Genomic DNA, 27,206 nt, shown 5'->3' with positions numbered 1-27,206 from the left:
TCCTTCCCCTATCTTCGCATTAAAATCTCCCAGAACGATTTTAATATCATGGGCGGGGCAGCGGTCATATTCTCTCTCTCGAGGCGCTCGTAGAAAATATCCTTGGTCTGCTCGTCTTTGTCTTCCGTCGGGGCATGGGCACAAATAAGGCTGATGTTGAAGAATTTGGCTTTTATGCGGATTGTGGCTAGCCTCTCATCCACCGGAGTAAAGCTGGAGACAAGGTGTTTCAGTCTCCGACTAACCACAAATCCACAGCCAAATTCATGCCTCATGTTATGGCAGCCATAGAATAGTTCGTCACCGTTCGATATTCCCAGTTCATCGCAATTCCTGTAAGGCGGTAATATCTTCCTTGTAGTTCTCTATTATAAACGCCAGCGCGTATACTGCACCTTCTCTATAAAGAGTGCGGACATTCCAGGAGCAGATCCGAAAATCATGGTCCTTTTTGCGTTTGCGTGGGTCGTCAACGTTGGGGTGGTCCATTTTTACTATTCCTTTGTTTCTCATAGTAGTTCTCAGTTTTCCGGGGCGGGTTACTGGCCCAGCGCCCCAACCGCATGGGTTTTGTAGGATTGCACACGTATCCCTCGTTGTGGCGAGCCGCTTGCTCCAAGATCCGACGCTCGCCACCCCTAACCTGGGAACAGACGCTGATGTTGGCCATTGGTTATTTGAAGGCGCCAATAACTCGCCTTGGTATCAACTGTGCAAAGTATGGTTGAAATCGGTTCATAACCTGATATAGCTGCCATATATACCGATCTTGGGTCTTGACTTCCTCAGTTTTTAGAGGGCGCAATTCCTATCCGATTTGGCTGAAATTTTGTACAACGGCTTCTTCTATGATGTTCAATATACGTGTCCAATATGGTCTGAATCGATCTATAGCTTCATACAGCTCCCATATAAACCGATATCCCGACTTTGCTCCTTGAGCACCTACAAGGCGCAATTCTTAACCGAATGGACTGAAATATTACACAATGACTTCTACAATATTCAGCATTCAATTTATTTATGGTCCAAATCTGACTACAACTGACTTATTCATTATTCTTTGTTTGCCTAAAAAGAGATACCGCGCAAAGATCTCGACAAATGCTATCCGCTCTTACTTGTTTTAAATTTGAGCTTGTTGGTACCTGTGAAAGCAGATGAGGCGCTTGGAGTATTTGAGAGAAAGATTCTTCGTGAAATATATCGACCAGTTTGCGTTAACGGAGAATATAGGCGACGTATGAACCACGAGCTGTATGACGACGATAGCATAGCTACACGCATCAAAATACAACTGCTGCGTTGGCTAGGTCATGTTGTCAGAGTGGATGAAGAAGCTACAGCTAAAAAGTCTTTTGAAGGTAAACACGGTCGTACACGCAAACCGGGAAGACCAAAACCCCGATGGAAAGATCAGGTGGTGGGAGATACCTCGAAACTTGGTGTCAGAGATTTTAGAATGAGCACATTAGATCGAGACCCTTGGAACGCTATTCTAGGTTCGGCTAGTGGAACCAATGTTCCGTCATAGCCAATTAAAGTAAAGTAATATGTGATTATGTTGCCTAAGCTGCACTGAATAATGTTCACGGGTAGTTTTTATTTCTGCGTATGTAAAGAGAGCTCACACTTACCAACACAGCGTAAGCAGCAGAGAGAATTGCACTCTCTTTGCCCATCTATGCTCTACGCCAACAGAAATTTGTAATTAATATTTAAATTTAGCAGACACTGCTTGTTGAAAACAGCAGAATTATTACCAATTTTTCTTTTGGAGTAAATATTATTTTCTTAAATTCAGAACCGGGAACTGCCAAGCTTAATGTTACCGAACACACAAATGCGCAGACGAAAGTTTCATGGGAGTTAGAACCGCCGACTACATGTGTAAAATTCTATTATCTGAAATGGAAGTTGCTCGACTGTACAATAGGCGAAACGAATGTAATCGATGACTCACTTGAACCACTTACAGGCAGAAGTAAGTATGAGATGCCAATATCTCCTGTGTAACTGATATTATAAATTAATTTGTATTTTAGTTTCCCAATGCGAATGGTTCGCGAATATAACAGATCCATCGGCAAAGGACTATGTGATTAATGATCTACAAGGATGCGAGCCCTATGACATAGAGCTGTATATAAATCATGTGGATGAAGCCAAAACAAATCAGACATTTGTATCCCCGGAAAAAGGTGGGTGTATGAAGCAACTGTTCTATTGGTGTTTTGTAGCCAACGAAAGTGGATTCCTGATCCAATTAAAAGTTTGTTATACCCCCTACCATATGATAGGGGTATATTAAACTTGACATTCGATTTGAAAATATTCGAAATATTGAAATATAAAGTATATATATTCTTGATCGTGATAATATTTTAAGTCGATCTAGCATGTCCGCCTGTCCGTCCGTCTTTCTCTCCCTCTATCCGTCCGTCCATCCGCGGATGGCACCTAAACGAATAAAATAATTCGCTTGAAATTTTGCTCGGATAGTTTTTATCGGTACACGTTAAGATATAGTTTTCATAACTACTAGTCTCCCAATTTGATTTCTTGATCCCCTAGAATGCGCCATTCTTATTTATGTGATTTCTTCTTCTTGGGAGGCCACCGTATGGCAGAGGTTAGCATGTCCGCTGTTACGCTGAACTCCTAGATTCGAATCCTGACGAGAACATCAGAAACATTTTTCAGCAGTGGTTTTCCTTTTTTTGTGCGCTTTAAATATTACAAAGTAACCTCGTAAAAGTCACGGAATTCCCACGTGCTACTTACAAAATCCTTAATTGTTTTCCATACCACGCCCCTAAGTTGGTTCATGTCTGGTATCCTCACCTGAATCTCTACCTAAATACCATTGTTTGTTAGCATCGAAAGTCGGGCACTGACACAGGAAATGCTCAAACGTCTCATCATTTCTCTCCGCATGCTTTCACTTGCCGCACCGATTTTGAATAAGTGAGCTCATAGTCCTATATGACCCGCTATAATAGCGAAGGCTATACTGACCTCCGATTTTCAAGAGGAGGGTCTCAGTGAGGAGTCAGGTGGCACTGGCTCTTAATTAAATACTGAGTGCCAATGATACTCGAGATGACAAGTCGAGTTATTGGCGCCTACAAATAACCAATGGCCAACATCAGCGTCTGTTCTCAAGTTAGGGGCGGCTGGCGGCGAGCGTCGGATCTTGGAGCAAGCGGCTCGCCACAACGAGGGATACGTGTGCAATCCCACAAAACCCATTCGGTTGGGGCGCTGGGCCAGTAACCCGCCCCCGGAAAACTGAGAACTACTATGAGATACAAAGGAATAGTAAAAGCAGACCCCTCAACGTTGACGACCCATGCAAACGAAAAAAGGATCATGATTTGCGGATCTGCACCTGGAATGTACGCACTCTTGATAGAGAAGGTGCAGTATACGCTGGCGGATGTATTAGAGAAGTACAATGCAGATATTACCGCCTTAAAGGAATTGTGATGGACTGGGAATGGCGTCACTACAACACCAAACGGTGACGAACTATACTATAGCTGCCATAACATGAGGCATGGATTTGGCTGTGGATTTGTGGTTAGTCGGAGACTGAAACACCTTGTCTCCAGCTTTACTCCGGTGGATGAGAGGCTAGCCACAATCCGCATAAAAGCCAAATTCTTCAACATCAGCCTTATTTGTGCCCATGCCCCGACGGAAGACAAAGACGAGCAAACCAAGGATATTTTCTACGAGGGCCTAGAGAGAGCATATGACCGCTGCTTCGCCCATGATATTAAAATCGTTCTGGGTGATTTTAATGCGCAAATGGGGAAGGAAGACATTTTTGGTCCAACAGTCGGAAAGTTTAGCCTCCACGAGATAACATCCAGTAATGGGTTGAGGCTGATAGATTTCGCCGCGGCAAAAAACATGGTAGTTAGTAGCACCAGATTTCAAAAATTTCACAAAATATTCACAAAGCTACATGGCTGTCACCCGATCAAAACACGAGAAACCAAATTGATCACGTCCTGATAGATGGAAGGCATACATCCAGCGTGTTAGATGTACGATCGATCCGTGGAGCGAATATAGATTCGGATCATTACCTTGCTGCAGCAAAGATTCGCACTCGTTTGAACATGGCGAGGAAAGTACGATCTGACACTGCACGGAAGCTGGACATTGAAAAGCTGCAAACACAACAAATGGCAGCGGCATACTCCACTCGACTGACCCAACTGCTTGATGAAAGCACTATTTGTTCCGATGATATAATGGCGCAGTGGCAAACAGAAAAGGAGACAGCCCAACGAGTGATCTCTTTAATATCCTGCTGGAGAAGATTATACGAGTTGCAGATGTGAATAGATATGGCACACTAATCACAAGAGAACACATGCTACTCGCCTATGCCGACGACATCAATATCAAAGGTCGGTCACCGGAAGTAGTAACTGCAACCTTTGAAAGAATCGAAAGAGAGTGAGTGAGAATGGGTCTGGCAGTAAATGAGGATAAGACGAAATGGATGATTTCAACTCCCAAAACGCCTTCCACAATCGAGCAGATAAAGAAAATGGAGAAAGTTGGGAACCAAAACTTTGAGACAGTCAGTAACTTTATCTACCTCGGCACCGCCGTAACCGAAACGAATGACACCAGTTTTGAGATTAATCGAAGAATTATACTGGCAAACAGATGCTACTTTGGACTAAGTAGGCAGATTAGAAACAAGGCCACCTGTCGACAGACGAAAATTACACTATACAAGACACTGACACTACCCGTGCTGTTATATGGTTCTGAAGCATGGGTACTTGTGAAAGCAGATGAGGCAGTTCTTGGAGTATTTGAGAGATGATTCTTCGTAAAATGTATGGACCAGTTTGCGTTAACGGAGAATATATGCGACGTATGAACCACGAGCTGTATGAGCTGTATGGCGACGATAGCATAGTTACACTCATCAAAATACAACGGCTAGGTCATGTTGTCAGAATGGATAAAGAAGCTCCAGCAAAGAAGTCTTTTGAAGGCAAACACGGTGGTACACACAAACCGGGAAGACCAAAAGCCCGATGTAAAGATCAAGTTGTGGGAGACACCTCGAAACTTAGTGTCAGGAATTTTAGAATGAGCGCAGAAGATCGAGGCGCTTGGAACGCTATTCTACGTTCGGCTAGTGGAACAAATATTCTGTCATAGCCAATTAAAGTAAGTGACAACCACACAGGCTGGAACATTGAGCTCCAATTTGTGTGTTGTTCATTGCAGTCACGAGAAGCTTAGCTGCGAGCTACCGAGCGTTCCCACAGGTTGCGGATAGTGAAATGCTTCGTACGGAGTAGCTGCAATGGCAGTCTCGGACAATCAGCGATATCGAGCGGAGAGTTTCCGTAAGAGGTCGGGCGGCAACGGCTCTTACACAAATACTGAGTGCCTATGATACTCGATATGACAAGGCGAGTTATTGGTGCCTTTAAATAACCAATAGCCACCCTATTCCCGCGGCGATCGGTCCTTTGGACCTTCCTCATCTACAGGAGCTTGACGAGGATCGCCACCTCCTCATGAAAATGTGGCTACAACAATAACAACTAGTATTTTACCATGAAGTATTGTAGTAACATGTACAGGTCAATGAAATGAAAACTAATGCTTCCTGTATGATAATCCATTTCCATACTTACTCTGAAGTTAGTTGAAGCGATAAATTAAGGAGATCCAGTTTGATACTTTCATTTCATGTGCCGCATTAAGGATGGCACTATGTTCGATCACTAAAAATTTTCAATGGTAACTCTTATAGAATTTTATCATTAGTAATGAGAGAATGTCCTACTGAATGAAATCAACAAGTTTTTTGCTTCAATGTCTGTAATTTGAAGAAAAGCAATCGCGAAAAAGCCAAAGCCTTACAGCCTGCCTGTTGTTTAATCCATATTATTCCTATGCGATCCCATTTAAGTTGCCGCAAATGTAACGTTTCTTTTTGTTTCAGTTCCTGGAGTGATTACAATAAATTCAACCGACACTGAGAGTACTACGGTTAATCTCGTTTGGAATGCGCCCTTATTGAATCCAAAATGTGTAGATTATTATTACGTGGACATAAGAGGACCGGATAATTCGTCGTACAATATCTCTGGTACAGATGCGATTATTGATAGCCTGCAGCCATGTGGACAATATAATTACACTATAATACCACAGTCTCTCAATGGAACTCGAGGGGCAGCCTTAAGTGACATTTTCAATACAAAAGAAGGAAGTAAGTGGCTTTAAATAGACATTAACTGGCAAATGTACGATTTGAAAACACTTTGCCATTTTTCACCTTTTTCAACAGAGCCATCTGCGGTTAGTAATCAAAGAGTGAAGGCGGGGCCCTTTTCACTAGATATAGCATGGGATCCTCCTACGTTTGCCGATTTGTGCGTTACCGGTTATCGCCTATCGGGCTGGGACGATGAGGACAATGTGGTTGCTGCTTTTGATAAGAACACCGAGAATACCAGTATCACCATTGAGGGTCTGAAGGCCTGTGTCACATATACCGTGCAAATAATACCCACTACAAAGTCCATGAATGATGGTGATTTTTTACACATTGAATGTGAAACTCAATCCAAGGCCTCGGAGGCACCCGATGTAGATGTTTTGGCCACTTATCCAGATCGGTTTGCTATCAGTGCCCGAGAATCGGATAAAAATAATAAGTGTGAGACTATTTTTGCAAGAATTGTATGCGAAGCACGTATTGATGCTCCAATTAAGGTTGGATTTTTTAGATGCACAAAGTCATATGCCGTTAACAAATAAATTATCTCATTTATCTTTTAGAAAGCAGAAAAATATGTCAAAGGTCAACTAGTAATTCTCTTCAACACCGACATTGGTCCTTTGTCACCTTACACAGAGTACTTTTGTAATGCAGCCCTCTATAACATAGGCGGTTGGTCACCCAACAAAATATTTGTGAAGAAAACCGAGCCTTATTGTAAGTATATGTGGTGGTGATTTCAACTGGGTTTTGCTATTAGGTTTTAAGTATAATGATTTTGTGCAAGAAAATCGATTATCCGGTTTGCTAGGAACCCAGCTTAGCACAAAAAATCAAAAACTGAGGTTTTTCTTAAATTTCATTTGTTATGTATTTTTGTCCATCAATGCCATACAGAGTTTCTATGATTTCATATAAATTGGCATATACATATGTAGATAGTATTTTAAAAGCATACAATTGCCAATTAGGTATTTCTACAAATCAATGTTTGATTTAATTTTTTTCATAATAAAAACAAGTAAAAGCAAATCTTATATACCTTCCACCATGGATAGCATTTGTCGAGTTCTTTTCCCGGTATCTCTTTTTAGACAAACATATGATAAAAGGAAAGAATTGCTATGATATTGGAGCTATGATATCAAGCTATCGTTCGATTCGGACTATAATTGAAATAAATGGTGGAGACCATAGTAGAAGTCGTTGTGTAAGCAGTCGTTATACAAAAGAGCAGTCGTTATACAAAATTTTAGCCAAATTGGATAATAATTGCGACCTCTAAAGGTTCAAGAAGTCAAGATCCCAGATCGGTTTATATGGCAGCCATATCAGGTTATGGACCAATTACAAACATATCTGGTACTGTTGTTGGAAATCATAACAAAACACTTCTTGCAAAATTTCGGACAAATCGGAAAGAATAGCGCTCTCTAGTGACTCAAGAAGTCAAGCTATATCAGGTTATGGATATGATTTGAACCATACTTAGCATAGTTGTTAGAAGTCATAACAAAACACCTAATGCAAAATTTCAGTCAAATCGGATAGGAATTGCACCCTCTAGAGGCTGAAAAAGTCAAGACCTCAGATCGGTTTATATGACAGCTATATCACGTTATGGACCACCTTTAAGACAGTTATTGGAAATCATAACAAAACACCTCATGCAAAATTTCAGCCAAATCGGATAAGAATTGCGCCCTGTAGTGACTCAAAAATCAAGATCCAAGATCGGTTTATATGACAGCTATATCAAAACATGGACCGATATAGCTAATTTATAATCCCAACCGACCCACACTAATAAGAAGTATTCGTGCAAAATTTCAGACCGTTAGCTTTACTCCTTCGAAAGTTAGCTTGCCATCGACAGACAAACAGACGGACGGACATGACTAGATCGACTTAAAATTAAATGACGATTAAGAATATATATACATTATGGGGTCTCAGAGGAATATTTCAAGGAGTTACAAACAGAATGACGAAATTAGTATATCATGGGTCAATATTAGGTTTCCACACTAAAAAATCAATATGAGTGAGTCCTTAAACAAAAGAAATTGGTGCGGATGAGAGAGGAATTACCATAAAGATGCACAACGAAGGAAAATATTTTAGGAGAAGCCACTCTTGTATCCCGTATGTCATTAAAAATTTCCAAACCACCGGTTTTGTATTGTCCAGTTCTGTATTGTTCAAGCCACGCACTTTGCAAATTTGCAAATTTCGCCCATGAACATTCCACTAAGGAACAGCGGCAAACTTCCCACATATCAACGAGTGCAGTCCGATTGAAGTTTAAGCTTAACGAAAAGGGGCCTCCTTTTTATAGTCAAGTCCGAACAGTGTGCCGCAATGCGACACCTCTTTGGAAAGAAGGTTTATAAGGCATAGTACCTCACAAATGTTGCCAGCATTAGGAGGGGAATTCGAACCCAGGCGTTCAGCGTCATAGGCGGACATGCTAACCTCTGCGCTACGGTGGCCTCCCAAGCCACGCACTTAGAGCCCATATTAGCTGACCAAATGCGAGAAAGAAGTAGCGTTGGTTCCATGTAAGAAAATTCCGAAATAAGGTCATCCAATATAAGGAAATCCTTAAGGGAAACATTAGGAAAGGATAAGTAGCACAGCCGTGTGGAGTGTGAGAAACCGTCTATATCTAACATCGACCAAAAGCGAATGAACTTTGCCAATGAGTATGTAAAAAATCACTCCACAATTTTGGGAGAAGGTCCTTAAAAAAAGTACTTGCGGTGGAAGAGAACAGCTAGTGTGAAAGATGTCAAACTTGTGCTAGTGTCATGCTTACAAAGTAGACACGTTTTCACTGTACATTCGATATAAGTACAACCTATCAATGTATAGCCGTTGAAGCCTCCACACCTAATATGGTTGAAAAGTCTCCTAACCAAAACGAAACGCGTCCCATAGAAGTTGGTGTGTAGTGATCTCTTGCTTTCCTTTTCTATTGAAAATTAAAAACCGCGAAGGTTTTTAATCCTATGTAACAGGATGCTAACTAAATTTCCCATTAACATTCCACTTAGGAACAGGTGATACTTCTCTCATATCAATGAGTGCAGTCCGATTAAAGTTTAAGCTCAATGATAAGGGGCCTCCTTTTTTATGCCGAGTCTGAACGGTGAACCGCATAGGATACCTCTCAAATGATAACCACCGCTAAAAATGTGTCTCAAGTTCACGTGGGAATTAGAACCCAGGCGTTTGGCGTCATAGGCGGACATGCAACCTCTGCGCCACGGTGGCCTCTAAATAACAGGATAATGATCCTAAGCTTTACGTGAAGAAAGTAGAGATGTCTTTACTTATCAACTACCAACTGAAATCACCCTGAACCTTATAGACATTTTGAGTCCTCTTCTCATTTTGAGTCGATTTAGCCATCCGTCCTTCTGTCTATCAAAAGCACGCTAACTTTCGAAGGAGTAAAGGTAGGCTTTGAAATTTTGAACCAATACTTCCTATTAGCGTAGGTCTGTTGCGATTGTAAATGGCCTGTATCGGTCGATGTTTTGATATAGCTGCTATATAAACCGATCTCGGATCTTGATTTCTTAAGCCGCTAGAGTGTACAATTTTTATCCAATTTGCTGTAATTTAGTATGAGGTATTTTGTTCTGACCAAATCTTCAGATGTGAATTCTTGAACCTCTAGAAGGTTCAAGATTGCCTGAAATTTAGCACAAAAAATGTTGCTGTAGATTCTAACAACCAAGTAAAGTCTAAATAGGTTTATAACCAGATATAGCTCCCATTTAAACCGATCGACCGATTTAACTTTTAGAGGGGTGCAATTATTTGACTGAAATTTTAAACGTGGTTTTTTGTGACTTCTAGTATTCATGACAAGTACGGTCCATCTGTATATGTAAATCTATCTTCTATATATTTGAAAAAGTCATTCAGAGAAGGTGTCAAATGTTATCCATGGTGGGGAGTATGTAAGATTCGGTGCGACCGAACTTAAAGCGGTTTTACTTCTTTGACACGATATTTTTAATGTACGAATACTTTTTCTGCTAATAATTTAATTATAATATAGTTTCCAATATATTGGGTTGCCCAAAAAGTAATTGCGGATTTTTTAAAAGAAAGTAAATGCATTTTTGATAAAACTTAGAATGAACTTTAATCAAATATACTTTTTGTACACTTTTTTCTAAAGCATGCTAAAAATAACAGCTGATAACTGACAGAGGAAAGAATGCAATTACAGAGTCAGAAGCTGTGAAAAAATGTGTCAACGCCGACTATATGAAAAATCCGCAATTACTTTTTGGGCAACCCAATATAAAGAAAATCGTGTACACCCTCCCAGAATTACCTTATAACAAGTAAAAAGGCGTTAAGTTCGGACGGGTCGAACTTTTGATACCCACCACCTCGGGTATATAAGTCAAAATCCGGAGACCAAATACTAATAAATACAAGTCATTGTTCAATTGTGTATAACAAAATTTTGATTAGTAGCTATATCTAAAAATAAACCGATCTGAACCATATACGACACGGATGTCGAAAAGCCCAACAAAAGTCACCGGAGGCCACCGTGGAGCAGAGGTTAGCATGTCCGCCTATGACGCTCAACGCCTGGGTTTGAAACCTGGCGGGACCATCAGAAAAATTTTTAGCGGTGGTTTTCCCATCCTAATGATGGCAACATTTGTGAGGTACTATGCCATGTTAAACTTCTCTCCAAAGAGGTGTCGCACTGCGGACCGCTGTTCGGAATCGGCTATAAAAAGGAGCTTAACTTGAATCGGACTGCACTCATTGATCTGTGAGAAGTTTGCTCCTGTTCCTTAGTAAGGAATGTTAAGGGGCAAAATTTGCATTTGCAAGTCACCGTGTCAAATTTCAGTGAAATCGGATTATAAATGCGCCTTTTATGGGGTCAAGAGATATCGGTCTATATGGAAGCTATATTCAAATCTGGACCGATTTGGGCCAAGTTGCAAAAAAATGTCCAAGAGCCTAACACAACTCACTGTCCCAAACTACGACGACATCGGACAGTAAATGCTCCTTTTATCGAGATATCGGTCTATATGGCAGCTATATGCAAATCTTGATCGATCTAGGTCAAATTGCAAAAATATTTCGAGGGGCTTAACTTAACTCACTGTCCCAAATTTCGGCGACATCGGACAATAAATGCGTCTTTTATGGGCCCAAAACATTAAATCGAGAGACAGGTCCATGTGGCAGCTATATCCAAATCTGGACTGATTTGGGCCAAATTGAAGAAGGATGTCGAAGGGACTAACACAACTCACTGTCCTAAATTTTGGCAAAATCGGACAATAAATGCGCCTTTTATGGGCGCAAGACCTTTAATCGGCGGATCGGTCTATATGGTAGATATATCCAAATCTGAACCGATCTAGGCCATATTGAAGAAGGATGTCGAAGGGTCTAACACAACTAACTGTCCCGAATTTCATCGAAATCGGATAATAAATGTGGCTTTTATGGGTCTATGACCCTAAATCGGCGGATCGGTCTATATTGGGGCTATATCAAGATATAGTCCGATAAAGCCCATCTTCGAACTTAACTTGCTTATGAACAAAAAAGCATCTGTGCAAAGTTTCAGCTCAATATCTCTATTTTTAAAGACTGTAGCGTGATTTCAACAGACAGACAGACGGACATGGCTAGATCGTCTTAGATTTTTACGCTGATCAAGAATAATATACATTATAGGGTCGGAAATGGATATTTCGATGTGTTGCAAACGGAATGACAAAATGAATTTATAATAAATTTGTTAATTCTTTAATTAAACATGTGGCTTGTGTGGAAATTTCTGCACTACTATTGTTATCAATAAATGCTATTGCTTGAGCTAATGTGGGGTTATATGGGTCTTTTGAGTTTCCTTCGTCTGATTCTTCTGATTCTCTGATATATAGGCAACACATACTATAGCATAGGAAAACAGAGAATCACAGAGATAGAGGGAAAAAAGGTAAATGGAGGGAGTATTATTGAAGCATGGGTAATAGTTTATCTCTATAAATAGAGGTAATAGAGGTCCAAAACCAATAGCACAACATGCTGGTTAACAGATGTAACCGGTTGACAGAGGCCCGGATAATCGAGGTTCAACTGTAATTTGTTCCGTAATGTATTGAATATGAAATTGTGTACCCTACACCGCTCCAACTATATCGCTGAACGCCTAGGTACGAATCCTCGTTAGATCATTGACAAAAGTTTTCAGCGGGGGTTATCCATTACTCTAAGCCATTTAAAAACTCCTCAAAGAGGTGTTGCTCTGCAGCACGTTTTTCGGACTGTGCTATAAGAAGGAGGTCCTTTATATTTGAGCTTTGAAACTTGAATCGGACAGGACGCAATTATGTTTATTAAGAAAACATATGAATAATATCAAAAAGATCAGTGTGAACATAGCGCTTCAACAAGCTCTCTCCATCGAGCTCTATCGTTGGCTAAAACGTATGACCAAGACTTCCTTACTACCATTGCCTATAAGTAAGTTCTGTTTGGAGGCAGGGCCAACGCCCATACTAAACTACAAGTAAAGATTGTTGAAGCCTATTACATTTTGTATACTTCGCCCAGACATGTATATCCCGAATTGGCAAAATTGTTCGCAAATGGGCTTAATGATGCCTTTGTTAATGTCCCACAGATCCCAGGTGATCCCAATTTCTATGGCTTCAATATCCCTCCCTCTCTCGATGACGACTCTGGTTTTGGCTTCAGCTGTATTGGTCCCACCGATGTCCTTGAGTGTGTCGCGACTGTAAAGTCTAACGCTGTCGGATCTGATGGCATTGATCCTAGATTTGTAAGACTCTTGCTCCCCCTTATTATTCCTCATGTAACCTATGTTTTCAATAGGATTTTGACCACGAGTTACTTTCCATTAGCGTGGAAACATGCCAAAGTCATCCCACTGCCTAAAAATTCCAAGGAATATAGACCAATTGCAATTCTTTGTTACTTGTCAAAGGTCTTTGAGAAATTGTTATATGTGAGGCAGTCCGGGTTTCGAACTAACCACAGCTGCGTAACTGCCTTGGCAGAGGTCACTGAGAGGATCAGGGTCAATATGGAGAATGACAAGATAAATTTCCTTATTCTTCTTGACCATTCTAAGGCATTTGACACTGTGGACCATTCCTTGTTATGTGATAAGATGAGACATCTTTACAATTTTTCATCTACGTTCGCTCGTCTTATTTTGTCGTACCTGTCACACCGCACTCAGTCCGTCAGTTATAAGTCTTCTGTATCGTCACCTCTGCTTGTTTTAAAAGGTGTTCCTCAGGGATCAATTCTGGGTCCTCTTCTCTTTTTTCATTGTACAATAACGACTTGGCGAGTCAATTGTCTTATTGTGAGGTACATATGTACGCTGACGATGTACAAATATATATCGACAGTCCGAGGGATGAGAACATACGTCTGCTTAATCATGATCTGTCAAGAGTCAGCACGTGGGCGAAAACCAATGGCCTGTGTCGTTGGTTAGGGATATTCAAAATTGCGTGCTCTTTGGGCCACTCAGTCGGTTACTCCGCTGCGGGTTAGGTCTCTCTTGGCATGGACTTATCTTGTTCCTGGCATTCTCTATGGCTGTGAGTTGTTTGCTAATTGCGACTCGTAAAGTAGACGTAAGCTAAACACCTTTTTTAATATCGTTACTCGTTATGTATTTGGCTTGAGACGGTGCGATTCCATCCCTGAATACTCTTTATACCTGTATGGCGTCTCCTTACAGCACTTGTTGTACCAGAAATCGCTTACTTTCCTGCATAAACTGATCTACACGCAGGCACCACAGTATCTGTATGGATTTATTGGTTTCGCCAGATCTATTAGAGGTAAAAAAATTATTTGCTAATGTATATATTATTACAAATATAATATATAATACAAATATAAATACATTCGAAAATTTGCTAATGTATATATTATTATTTCATATTAATTTATTTACATTTGTTTTTCGCTAAAAATCCTCAGAGATTAAAAAATTTCTATATCTCATTGCTTATGTTAGATGTACATAAATGGGTCCAAGAGCCATCAAATTCCCCATTCAATACAGACGTAATTCCATTCATATCGATGTTGGATTTTCCCCTATATACCTAATCCTGAATTCTCCTAGAATTGGACATCTTACCCTAAAATGATACAAAGTTTCGACTTTCTCGGTATTACACAGATAGAGCATTTTTGTAATTTTCATTTTCGTAGCCATAATCTTTTCGACCTAGAAAATCACATCGACCTTAAAAATTGTTCTTCGTTTTTTCATATATGTGGGTTTTTCTTGCAGTATGGTTTAGACTGTCGTAGAAGCTTGATTCGCCGTTTCTCGCTCGACTTATCATTTCTTGTCTGCTTATTTGCTTAAGTTCGTCGAATAGTTGCATACCCTATTTAGATAGTGAATCTATATGGCTTAAAAGGGTGTGTTGCTTTTATCAGCAGACTTATTTCTATGAGTGTTTAATACTACAACTAGTGATATGAATTGAGACTAACGTGTTTTTTCTTATATAACTGTGAGTGCTGCAGCTTGTGCCTTAAGACACAATTGAGATTTTCGGGTTATATTAGCTTCTGTGTACAAGATTTGGCATCTTGTGATGGTCAAGCCCCATTTGTTTGCAATTTGCTGAATAAGATCCCTATGCATTCCATTAAGGAACAGGAGCAAACTTTTCACTTATTAATGATAGTTGTTTTGTTTAAAGTCACAAATGTCGCTAGCATTAGGAGGAGATGGTTAGGTTAGGTAAGTGTGACAGTCCTTTACAGACTCACTTAGACAATTTTAAGTTGATTGTGATGCCACAGTAGCTACAGACCAAGGCTTCTGGCGGGAATCGAACCCACGACCCCTGTACTGGTAATCCAAGCACGCGACCAACCCGGCTACCGGAGCGTCTCAAGTTAGGAGGGGATAACATCCGCAAAAACAAGTCTAATGGTATGGTAACCTTAGCTCTATGGTGGCCTCTGCACAGGTGTCTTTTAACACTATCCCTTAAGACACAAAAAGAATTTATATTACAACAGAGGTAACCTAGCATAACATTTCTTCAAAAGTTTAGCTGCACGCAAAAAAAAAAAACGTTTGGAAAATAACGTTGGGAATAACTTTGTGACAAACAAATCTGTTTTATTGGAAAAGTACTATCTTTATAGAAACTATGCCATATTTTCCCCCACCACACTGTGGGACCAAAGCTAGGGTTGTGAGTCAACAAATCACAGCAGCAAGTTAGACCTTCCAAATTCCATACAGATGTTTATAATGGACCTAGAACGAAATGTGACAAATTTGTTTCACTTCGGTTCAGATATAGATATAGCTTCCACATATATCATTTTTCCGATATGGACTTTTAAAGCCGTAATAGCCATAATTTGGTCCTATCTTTACAAAATTTTGTATGAGAAGTTCTATTTAAAGTCCCAATATGTGTGCCAAATTTTATCAAAATCGGTTCAGATTTAGATAAATAGCTCCCATATAATGGGTGATTTTTTAAGAGCTATAGGAAAGTTTTTCAAAAAAAAAAAAACCTATCCAATTCAGAAAAATTAATGAAATCTTAATTTGAATCGATAGTACGGTCCACATAATTTAATATTTGAAGATGAGCATGAAATAACAAATGTTGACCATGACTGCGTCTCAAATGGTCGATCCGCTTAGTCCAATTTTTGCGTACTCTTTCCAACATTTCGGCCGGTATCTCACGAATAATTGCTTCAATGTTGTCTTCCAATGCTTCAATTGAAGCGTGATTTTCTGTATAGACATGAGCTTTAACATAGCCCCACAAAAAATAGCCTAAAGGCATTAAATCACACGATCTAGGCAGACAATTGACCAGCCCCGAACGTGAAATAAAACGTTCTCCGAACTCACCTCTCAATAAAGATGAACCCATTATTTTTCTTCCATTTCCAATGTAGTTCCTGATAAACCGGAGAATGTCCTTGTTAGATCAAGCACCAACCATTCCCTACATGTGATGTGGAGTGCGCCCAAGTATCCCAATGGCAACATAAATTTGTACATAACCTACTTTCAACGTGTTGAAGCTGCATACTACATTCCTAAGGAATGCAGCGCACCAAATCCCGATTTGAAGGCACAAGAGATATCATTACTGGAAATGTCCTTCAACGAATTACAGCCTTATACGAAATACAGCATTCAAGTGGCAGCTAAAAATGAATTTGGAATAAGTGAATGCACTTCGCCCACTATGATCACCACCAAACCATGGAGTAAGAAATTACGCGATTACTATTTCATACGTTTATGTTTTGCGTAACCCCCAAATAATTTTCTATTTTGTTTTAATCTAAAGTCTCAGATCCAGTAACAGATCTAAGATCAATACCCGAAGGTCCATCAGATACAGAGTTGGAATACAAGGCAAATGTCGTGCTTACTTGGAAGTCACCGTGTAAATCCAATGGTGATATTGATCACTTCCTAGTTAACTTCAATGGCATTCGCACAGGATTTGATGATCACTCTTTTCAACGCAAAGTTGAACCTTATTTCATTGAAAAAGGTCTCATAACTTATAACGAAACGGAACTGAAACCGGAATATAGTTACTTGGCGAATGTGTCGGTGAAAACGAAAGGTGTAGAGACTTATAGCGATTACACTTCGATTGCCTTTGAATCACCGGCGGGAAGTGAGTATTCAAAAAAAAAAAATACTACAACGATACCTTAATCTTAAATATAAAAAATTTAGTTCCTCGAAGTATGGACTCTGAAGCATTGCAACAGTCGCGTGTGGAGGCCTACCAAAGTAGTAATCCATCAAAGATAGCCGTTGTTAGATTCCCAGCAGACATACTTACATCAGATTATGGCACCATATTGTACGTGGCATTGCTGCTTTCGCAAAAGGTATGTAGCTATTAAATATCTACATTCAGTAAAATATCTCTAAAGTCACACCAGAAACGAGTAATTAAACAGTTAACGAATTGATTCAAATCGATTTGATAGAAGCTTTATGTCTTGCTCATTAAGCAATAACGGCATATTATGGGCAATATATTTTGAAAATAAGCTTGCTTGCTGCCAACGACTATACAAAACATATGAAATGGATTTGTTTGCTGTTCAAAAATAATTTTGCATTCTGTAAAATAGCGAAATTCTTTTCTAAAATCGATTTATACAACGTTATTGAGAACTTCCATTGAAATTAAGGATGCCAATGACATAAATAAGCTGATTTTTAGCAAGTCGTATGCAGCAAAAGGTTCATGGTATGTTACTCACACAAAGGGACGCATGTGGGCGCCTAGTATGTAACTCCACCTTTGCTGCCAAATCTACGAATTTATAAACAATTGTTAATCAATTATCGGAATTAATATGAAAAGTGTTGTACAATAGATAAGAGCAATGGACATACGGGCGTATGCTTTTTAATTTCACTCAATTTCACAACAATAAGTATACGCAGGGGGTTGCTTACATACATCACAACTGTCGATGTTTTTGTAATCAAAGTACAGGCCGCATTTTCATCCAATGTTCATGAAATTTTCCACATATCACTTTTTGTTAAGATTAGGCTTCCACATCTGTGCATACACCGCCCGATGTACTCGAATGAGAACGATCAGAGATGGCCTGTTGGAAACTATCTTCTCATATATAAAATTCAATTTGTGTTTGTTTGATTGTCGGTTTGTTTGTTTGTTCCGTATGGAATCAAGGTTGTAATTTTTTGATATCGGGAAGGGGGCGGACCCTTCCCTTACCCCAAAAGTACAACCCAAAAATAAAAGTGGACCGATCGGGACAATATGGGATTCATATGAAAGGTATTCAAGAGTAGATTATGAATTTCATAATAAAAGTAGGGTCAAAGTACCTGGGGTGCCGCCCCAACCCCAAAATCGCTTAAAATAGGTTTATTTGGCGATCATGACAATATGGGGCTCAGATGAAAGGTATTCGGGAGTATATTACGAATACGGTCAGGAAGAAAGAATAGGCTTTAAAATTTATTGATAACGGAAGGGGGCGGACCCTCCACCGTTACCCCAAAAACACCACCCAAAATCAAAAGAGGACCAATAAGGACAATATGTGTATCAAATGAAAAGTATGTGGGAATAGATAACGAATCTGACATACAAATTCATGTCGAAGTATAGAGTGTCACCCCACCCCCACAAAAACGCCCAAAATGCGCACAATAGCCAATCACGGATATATGGGACTCGGTTTGTTTGTTCCGTATAGACTGAAAAATGGCAGAACCAATTTTCTCAAAATTATCGCATATTTCTCAAAATTATCGCATATTCCTTCCAAACCATATAGGTTGGTTTGGAAGGAAACATAGGCTATATATTTTTCGGTATCGGAAGGGAAACGGACCCTCCCCCTAATGCCAAAAACACAACCCAAAATCAAAATTGGACCGATCGGGACAATATAGGTATCAAATGAAAGGTATTGGAGAGTAGAATACGGATAGGGTATTAAAATTTCAGTCTAAGTACCCACTGGGCAGCCCTAAACCCAAAACTGCACCAAACAGATATCTTGGACGTTCCTATGGGGCTTAAATAAAAGGTATTAGGGAGTAGATTTCGAATTTGGCATACAAAATCAGATCGAAGTATAGGGGGTCATGCCACCTCTCAATAAGGCCATTAGACCCATTATGACTATATTATACTTGGCTGATAAGCCTCCGTCCCCTTACAGCAAGAACGCCACCCGTATCCGAAAGTGGTCCGTTGGGCACAATAAGGGTATCAAATGAAAGGTATTGGAGACCATAACACGAATATAGTATTAAAATTTAGGTTAAAGTTATCAGCGTAGAAAGTTAAAGAAGGCGCAGCGAAACGGGCCAGGTTCGGCTAGTTTCGTAAATAACATACATAAATTTCCTACATAAATAGAAAAGTTGAAAACGTCGTAAACCTAGCAAAAAAAAAAATGTTTGACAGAATTAAAAATTTGTTTTAAAATTTTTGTATTTATAGTAACAGCCACTCCCACGCATAGGTTAGAAAGTGAGCGTCTGAGTTCGAACGCCGGTGAGAACATCAAGAAAACCTTTATCTGTTGTTACTACCTCACCAGCGCTGACTATAGAATATTTAAAGGATAAATTTGTTTATCCTAAAAACAATATCATAAAGCGAAAAATTTTAAATGAAATCAAATCAAATTTAAACAAGTAGCGGGGCATTTTCCGGGATAATGACGTTATCCATTGAAAAACCTGCCAAATTTTTCTCAAAATTGAATGAGATTTCGATCGGTTAATTGGCGATACTGGCAGACTCCATTTGATTGATCCCATTGCTTAAAAAGCACTCCATAGAATCCCAAAGAAAGCACTCCAATGATAAAGCATGCAAACCAATGCCCACTTGATGCAAAAGGCCGCAAAACCCGTACTTGGGTACCAAAACAAAAAGTCTCCTCTAAGAAAACCAAAGTACGACTTGGAATGCGGCATAAAAAGTAATCTTGCAGTAACTGAGTAACGCACGAAACCTAAACGGGGAATCAAAAGAAAGGGATAGAAACTTCTATTCCGCGAAAAAGGAAAGAGAAATGAGAAGACGTAAGTGTAAGCGAAACACTAAGTGCAGGAGTCAGAAAGAAGTCTGAAAATTCTACAAAAGGATTAAACATCAAACCGATAGTTTTGGCACAAGCACATTCTCCCGAATAGAAAAAGAAGAAGATATGGTAACATATATATATACATAGCTTATGTGGTTAGCATATGGATTCCCTGGTGACGATATAATTTAGAATTTAGACGATATAGTTAGAATTAGGTCATCGAAGCAACCCGGATTAAGAACAAAAAGCCGCAGGAGGGCCAAAAGGGTCTTGAAGATGGCATACGACTGGTCGAGAACTAGGGGGTCTCAATGTTAACCCAGAGAGGTGTGAAATCTGGCTGTTCACGAGATGACGAAGGTGAGCCCATTTGATGCACCTCGTTTCCTCACTAGAATGATTTCGATATCTAACATGGTCAAATACTTAGGAGTGATCATGAACAGGAAACTGTCATATTCAGGAGAGTACTAAGAAGGCTCATAGATGTTTGGCCTGAATCCGATGGTAATCCATTGGCTCTACAGGAGCGTGATTAGACCAATACTTACTTACACCTCAGTAGTTTGGTGCGCTACGATGATGAAAAAGTGCAGCGTAAGGATAATACAACAGATTCAGAGAACATGTGGTCTTGGCATAGGTGGAGTGTTGGTCCTCAAGCCCACTAGGGCACCGAGGAAGCCCACTAGGGCACTGGGGACTATTCTAGATATCCGACCCATAGACATACAGATTAAGTATGGGTAGCCACAACGGGGTGGGAGAATGGACAGAAGATAGGAGCAGGTCATTTCTTCGCAGTATAATCGAGGCAACAAGAGGGCAACTGGATGGATTGGAAGAGGTTTCCGATTGTATTCCTGAGATGACACTTGAGATCGAGTGCGAGACACTGCTGCCAGAGGCCCAGTCTTCGATAGACGGAACTCGGAAATTGCCATCGGGAATATCATATTTCACGGATAGATCAAAGCTAGAGGGCAAAGTAGGCCTGGGGGTCTACATTGGGAACCCAGGGATTGAGATCTGCTTTCGACTGCCTGACCTTAATATGATCATGCATGCGGAGATCCGGGCGATGACGGAATGCATGAGATGGTGTGGTGTTAGCGCGAGGAAGTCGAGGGCAGGGCAATAACAACCAGATCACGAACAGTCTTGGTGTGTAAGAAGGAGATTAATGCACTCCCTGAGTATGGCAAGATCTGCATCGTTTGGGTGCCGGGCCATAGCGGAGTAAGGGGGAATGAAAGAGCATACGATTTAGAAGGTCAGAGGACTGCCGTCAATAAACTTGTTTAACCGGACATGGGCGTGGGATTCGAACATGAATGTACCAAAAAAATCCTATGGGGAGATTTGAATCGTGAGAAGACGAAGATATTACTGAAAGAAAGTAAGAAGGAGGTCAGGATAGGTTTCGGTATCATAACGAGACACATAGTGATAATATGTGCATGTGAGAAAGATGCTGAGTCTTTGGAGTATTTTCTATGTCATTGCCCGGCTTTCTCTGTTAACAGACACCGGCATTTAGGTGGGAACACAATATCAGACATGAACCGATATAGGGGCGTGGTATGAAGAACTGTTAGGGATTTTGTAAGTAAAACGGAATTCCTGACGTAGATTTTTTTTCGAGATTACTTTTATTTAGTATTTTTTATTTAGAGCGCCCAAGAAGCCGACTTACGCTTTGGTGTACGTTCATAGTGTTATGGGCCGGATAAATATCCGCACCTTCTTTTCAACCTAACCTAACCTAAGATCGGAGGCAACACCCTGATAAGACATATGTATCAACCTCTTACCTTAGATGTTTGAAGTCATAATAAAACACTAAGTAGAAAATTGCAGCAATTTCGGCTTTCAGGGATCAAGATGTCAATTTGAGTATTTGGTGCATATACGAGCTATATAAGATTAAAGACCGGTTCAAGAAGTTAAATCAAAAGACCACCTTCTGTAAGAGCTATAACCAAATCTGAACCGTTATGGCCCATTTGCAATCTCCAATGACTTACATCAATAAAAATGATTTCAATGATTTCAGATAGTATGGATAGATCGACTTAGAATGTCAAGACGATGCAGAATATAGCATATACTTTGTTTGGTGGCAGATCAATATTTTGAAGTTTTACACACGGAATGCCCGGCCGATACGGGATGACTATGAGCACCACATAGGCTGGAACTTTGAGCTCCGACTTGTGTGGTGTCCATTGTTATCACGGGAAGCTTAGCTGAAAGCTACCGGGCGCGTCCACAGGTTGCGGATGGTGGAAAGCTCCGTTTTTATGCGGAGTAGCTGCAAATGCGGCCGCGGGCAGTCAGCAATTTTCGAGATGAGAGTCTCAGTGAGGAGTCAGGTGGTTAGTCGGAGACTGAAACACCTTATGTCCAGCTTTACACCGGTGGATGAGAGGCTAGCCACAATCCGCATAAAAGCCAAATTCTTCAACATCAGCCTTATTTGTGCCCATGCCCCGACGGAAGACAAAGACGAGCAGACCAAGGATATTTTCTACGAGCGCCTAGAGAGAGCATATGACCGCTGCTCCGCCCATGATATTAAAATCGTTCTGGGTTATTTTAATGCGCAAATGGGGAAGGAAGCCATTTTTGGTCCAACAGTCGGAAAGTTTAGCCTCCACGAGATAACGTCCAGTAATGGGTTGAGGCTGATAGATTTCGCCGCGGCAAAAAACATGGTAGTTAGTAGCACCAGATTTCAACATAAAAATAATCACAAAGCCACATGGCTGTCACCCGATCAAAATACGAGAAACCAAATTGACCACGTTGTGACAGATGGATGGCATTCATCCAGCGTGTTAGATGTACGATCGATCCGTGGAGCGAATATAGATTCGGATCATTACCTTGCTGCAGCAAAGATTCGCACTCGTTTGAACATGGCGAGGAAAGTACGATCTGACACTGCACGGAAGCTGGACATTGAAAAGCTGCAAACACAACAAATAACAGCGGCATACTCCACTCGACTGACCCAACTGCTTGATGAAAGCACTACTTGTTCCGATGATATAATGGCGCAGTGGCATACTATTGCCCACTCCATGGAAAATGCCGCGAAATCCGTACTTGGGTACCGGAAGCCTCCTCCAAAAAACCCATGGCACGACCAAGAGTGTCGAGATGCTACTGAAGCCAAGAATGCGGCGTATAGAGCAACCCTGCAATCAGTAGCAACGCGCCAGATGAAGGAGATGTATCGGGTGAAAAGGAGAGAGGAGAAACGCCTGTTTCGCAGAAAGAAGAAGGAAATGGAAAGAAGTGAGTGTGAGCGAATTGAGATGTACAGGAGTCAGAATGAAGTCCGGAAATTCTACCAAAGAATTAAACATCAAACCAATGGCTTTGGTGCAGGCACATCCTCCTGCAGAGACAAAGAAGGAAATCTGGTGACTGACACAGATAACATGCTGTGGATATGGAAAGAACATTTTACCCAACTGCTAGTGTCCGAGTAGCAGTAACCCGACTAAAGAACAACAAGGCAGCAGGAGCCGACGGATTACCCGCTGAACTATTTAAGACCGGAGGCGACTCGCTGATAAGCCATATGTATCAGCTTATCTGGCTAGTCGAACGCATACCCGATGATTGGAACCTCAGCATACTATGTTCCGCACACAAGAAAGGAGACAAGACGCAATGTGCCAACTACAGAGGAATAAGTCTCCTATCCATCCCATACAAGATACTCTCGAGCGTACTGTGTGAAAGATTAAAATCTAAAGTCAATGAGATAATTGGGGCCTATCAATGCGTCTTTAGACCAGGTAAATCCACCCTAGACCAGATATTCACACTGCGCCAAATCCTGGAAAAGACCCAAGAAGGAAAAATCAACACCTACCATCTGTTTGTTGACTACAAAGCCGCCTTCGATACTGCTTTACCTTCAAAGGTATTTCAAGCCATGTCTGAGTTTGGTATCCTGCAAAATTAATAAGACTCTGCAGAATGACACTTGCTGATACGCGTTCCTCAGTAAGGATAGGAAAGAAACTCTCCGAACCATTTAATACCAAACGTGGTTTCAAACAAGGAGACAGCCTAACGAGTGATCTCTTTAATATCCTGTTAGAGAAGATTATACGAGATGCAGATGCGAATGGATATGGCACACTAATCATTAGAAAACCCATGCTACTCGCCTATGCCGACGACATCGATATCATAGGTCGGTCACCGGAAACTTGTGAAAGCAAATGAGGCAGTTCTTGGAGTATTTGAGAGAAAGATTCTTCGTAAAATATATGGACCAGTTTGCGTTAACGGAGAATATAGGCGACGTATGAACCACAAGCTGTATGAGCTGTATGACGACGAGAGCATAGTTACACGCATCAAAATACAAAGGCTGCATTCACTAGGTCATGTTGTCAGAATGGATGAAGAAGCTCCAGCAAAGAAGTCTTTTGAAGGCAAACACGGTGGTACATGCAAACCGAGAAGACCAAAAGCCCGATGGAAAGATCAAGTTGTGGGAGACACCTCGAAACTTGGTGTCAGAGATTTTAGAATGAGCGCAGAAGAAGCTATTCTACGTTCGGCTAGTGGAAGAAATATTCTGTCATAGCCAATTAAAGAAAAATAAGTAAAAGGAATGACTAGATAGAAAAACAAATCAACTCTTGCCAAATTTTCGTTGACATTGCATACGAAAACCCTATACCTTCCAGGGCGTTTCATTGTAAGCAGTAATTCCCAACTTTGAGATGGTAGTAAAAGTAGATCTGGTAGTAAATGAGGTATAAAACAAAATTGGTGATGTCAACACGCCCTGTAAATCCAGGCAGCTTAGACTAGTTTAGAGTGCCAGCCTGTATTCTAAACAGACACAATTAGACCTTTTTAGTTTACTGTGATTCCACAGTAGCGATAGAACAGGCCCGCTCTGGTAATTCGAGCACGCTACCAAATCGGCTACCGGGGCGACCTAAATCCAGGCAAACAGAGTGGCTATTTTATTTATATCGATACAGCATTGATGAAGAATTTCGCATCGTGTGAATCAACATTTTAATATGAACCAGAATCAGAAGGGGAAGACTCCGGTAGAAAGATCAAGTAGAGAAATATATCTAGAAACCAGGTGTCAGAAATTGAAGAAGAATTGAACAAGAAAGAGGCGCTTAGAAATTTTTTCTACGTTCGGCTAGAGGATCGAACCGACTAAAGCAGCCAACTTTGTAATTAAGTACTTAAGCAGTCAAACCGGCAGAGTGGATTACAAAGCAGTTATATTACATTTTTGACATATACTGATAGTAAAGTATGGGGACCGGTCATATGCCACAACAATTTTTTGGGCATTATGTCTACTTTAGAGAATGTCATAAAGCGCATTTTTTCGGGCGTTTTGACCTTCTAACCTAAAGGCGGACATAACGCCCAATAACAAGAACACAGAAAGTCTAAATAAATCGGTGGTTGTGTATTCTCATAAAAATAAAATAAAAACCAAAAGTCACCAAAGCATCCCTGTATTATGTGAAAACAATACCGCCTAGTATGAATAAAATATAAAATGGTATGTACCGTTTGGAATAAGATGCATTACCAAACATTTATTGTTTTTGCTCTTTTTGGTTTTAATACCAACCACAGATTGTTTTAATACCATTCTCGTTAACACTTAAACAATCTGTTACAGCGAAAACAGACACGTCTTAACTTCAAAAAATTGATTTAGGAATGAAAAAATTATTTCTACGTTAATATGAAAATTAAGGCCTGGTTAAGCTCTCGTAAATGTAGTGTAAATATAGAACAAATGTATCGCAAATGCGATGAGGCAATTATGCTTACTACAAAACGTAGCATTTGACATTTCAAACAAAACAATTTTTTTAACAAAATAGACTTGAAGGTGAGGGAGGGTCTGACGTCGGCGAACTTCTGGCAAAACTCAAGTGCAGATCGTATAAGACGGCCCTCCATGTAGTGATGCGAGATGTTGAGACGTTTCTCCAACTGAAGGAGTACGCGGTGGCGTCCGTCGTGAATATAGAGAGGGCATTTTAGAACAAGGAAATGGGTCGACAGTCACCGCCCTGAGCTGCATTGGAAAACAAAATACGACCAGGGCTCCCTTCTGGACACTATGGATGCGGTGGGCAGACTGAGAAATGTTTCAGAAGACAGGGACCGGATTCGGACTATACTACGACACATAAAACACTTCAGACAGAGCTATGTGCCATAACGAGGGATTTACAGTTTTCGAAATCAGTTGTTATTGCTGATGTTGTATGTGTAGCTAGCATTCCTCTTCAAGCTCCAAAAGTGAGCAAGCTAGAGTGAACACTACGGCCATTGGTTCTTTGAAGACGCCAATAGATTACAGAATTACAGCTACTCCGTATTCGAAGCATTCCACTATCCGCAAACTATGGACACGACCGGTAGCTCTCAGCAGAGTAATGACATGAACACGAAACAAAATGAAGCACAGAGTTTCAACTGATGTGGTGCTAATAATATCACGTGCCGGGTCGAATCCCTGAATAGGCCCCATTTTCACGACAAAGTGCTAGCATGGATTAGCGGATACGACAACGCCGTATTGGCGCTTACCCCCTACTCTCTTCTAGTAATTTCTTGTTAGCGCATATTTCTCACTTTCTCATTTACTTTTTATAACAAGTCAGACTGGCCACATTTTCATGGTGGGCTACCCATTCAACCTTAATTAATTATAATAGAGAAATCATAGAATAGCAGTTTTCCAAACATAAATTTTTATTTTTAAAATTTCTACGAACTTCAAATTTTATCAGCTGATACGAAAACGGAACGTAAAATTTTGTTTTTACTGAACTCTACTTTCCGTTTACGGTCGACAGATGTTTGGTAATCGTTTGCATGTGTTTTCACAAAGCAAAACAAAACACCTGACACGTTTTCCTACATTTGGGGTATGTTTATGAGAGCATAACCAGGACTTTAGATACAGAACCAATGCATGCTATGTTAAAATTATGTTATGTTCAAAGTGTAAAAGAAAATAAGACGGTTGTTCAAGGTGTTTTGGGAGCTAAAGCCATCCATTTCGTCTTATCTCAATTTACTGCCAGACCCATTTTCACTGACTCTCTTTCGATTATTGCAAATGCTGCAGTTACTACTTCCGGTGACCGACCTATGATATCGATGTCGTCGGCATAGGCGAGTAGCATGGGTTCTCTTGCGATAAGTGTGCCATATCTATTCACATCTGCATCTCGTA

The 27,206-nt window shown here is 40.4% G+C and overlaps 1 protein-coding gene across 2 annotated transcripts in view; it reads left to right on the top strand.

Annotated features, from left to right (window-relative positions):
• LOC106091412 (phosphatidylinositol phosphatase PTPRQ) overlaps nt 1-27,206 on the top strand; it is a 96,411-nt gene that overhangs the window by 59,897 nt on the left and 9,308 nt on the right. For both annotated transcript variants that reach the window (XM_059370007.1, XM_059370008.1), the window contains exons 6-13: nt 1,805-1,984; nt 2,046-2,201; nt 5,993-6,262; nt 6,341-6,768; nt 6,835-6,991; nt 16,274-16,591; nt 16,675-17,013; nt 17,076-17,233. In XM_059370007.1, coding sequence (XP_059225990.1) covers nt 1,805-1,984; nt 2,046-2,201; nt 5,993-6,262; nt 6,341-6,768; nt 6,835-6,991; nt 16,274-16,591; nt 16,675-17,013; nt 17,076-17,233 — 2,006 coding nt within the window. The remainder of the gene's footprint in view (nt 1-1,804; nt 1,985-2,045; nt 2,202-5,992; nt 6,263-6,340; nt 6,769-6,834; nt 6,992-16,273; nt 16,592-16,674; nt 17,014-17,075; nt 17,234-27,206) is intronic.

This window comes from Stomoxys calcitrans, chromosome 5 (assembly GCF_963082655.1).
Source record: "Stomoxys calcitrans chromosome 5, idStoCalc2.1, whole genome shotgun sequence".
Classification (NCBI taxonomy): domain Eukaryota; kingdom Metazoa; phylum Arthropoda; class Insecta; order Diptera; family Muscidae; genus Stomoxys; species Stomoxys calcitrans.
The sequence above is the reverse complement of the archived record's forward strand: the minus strand, read 5'-3'. Positions and strand labels throughout refer to the sequence as shown.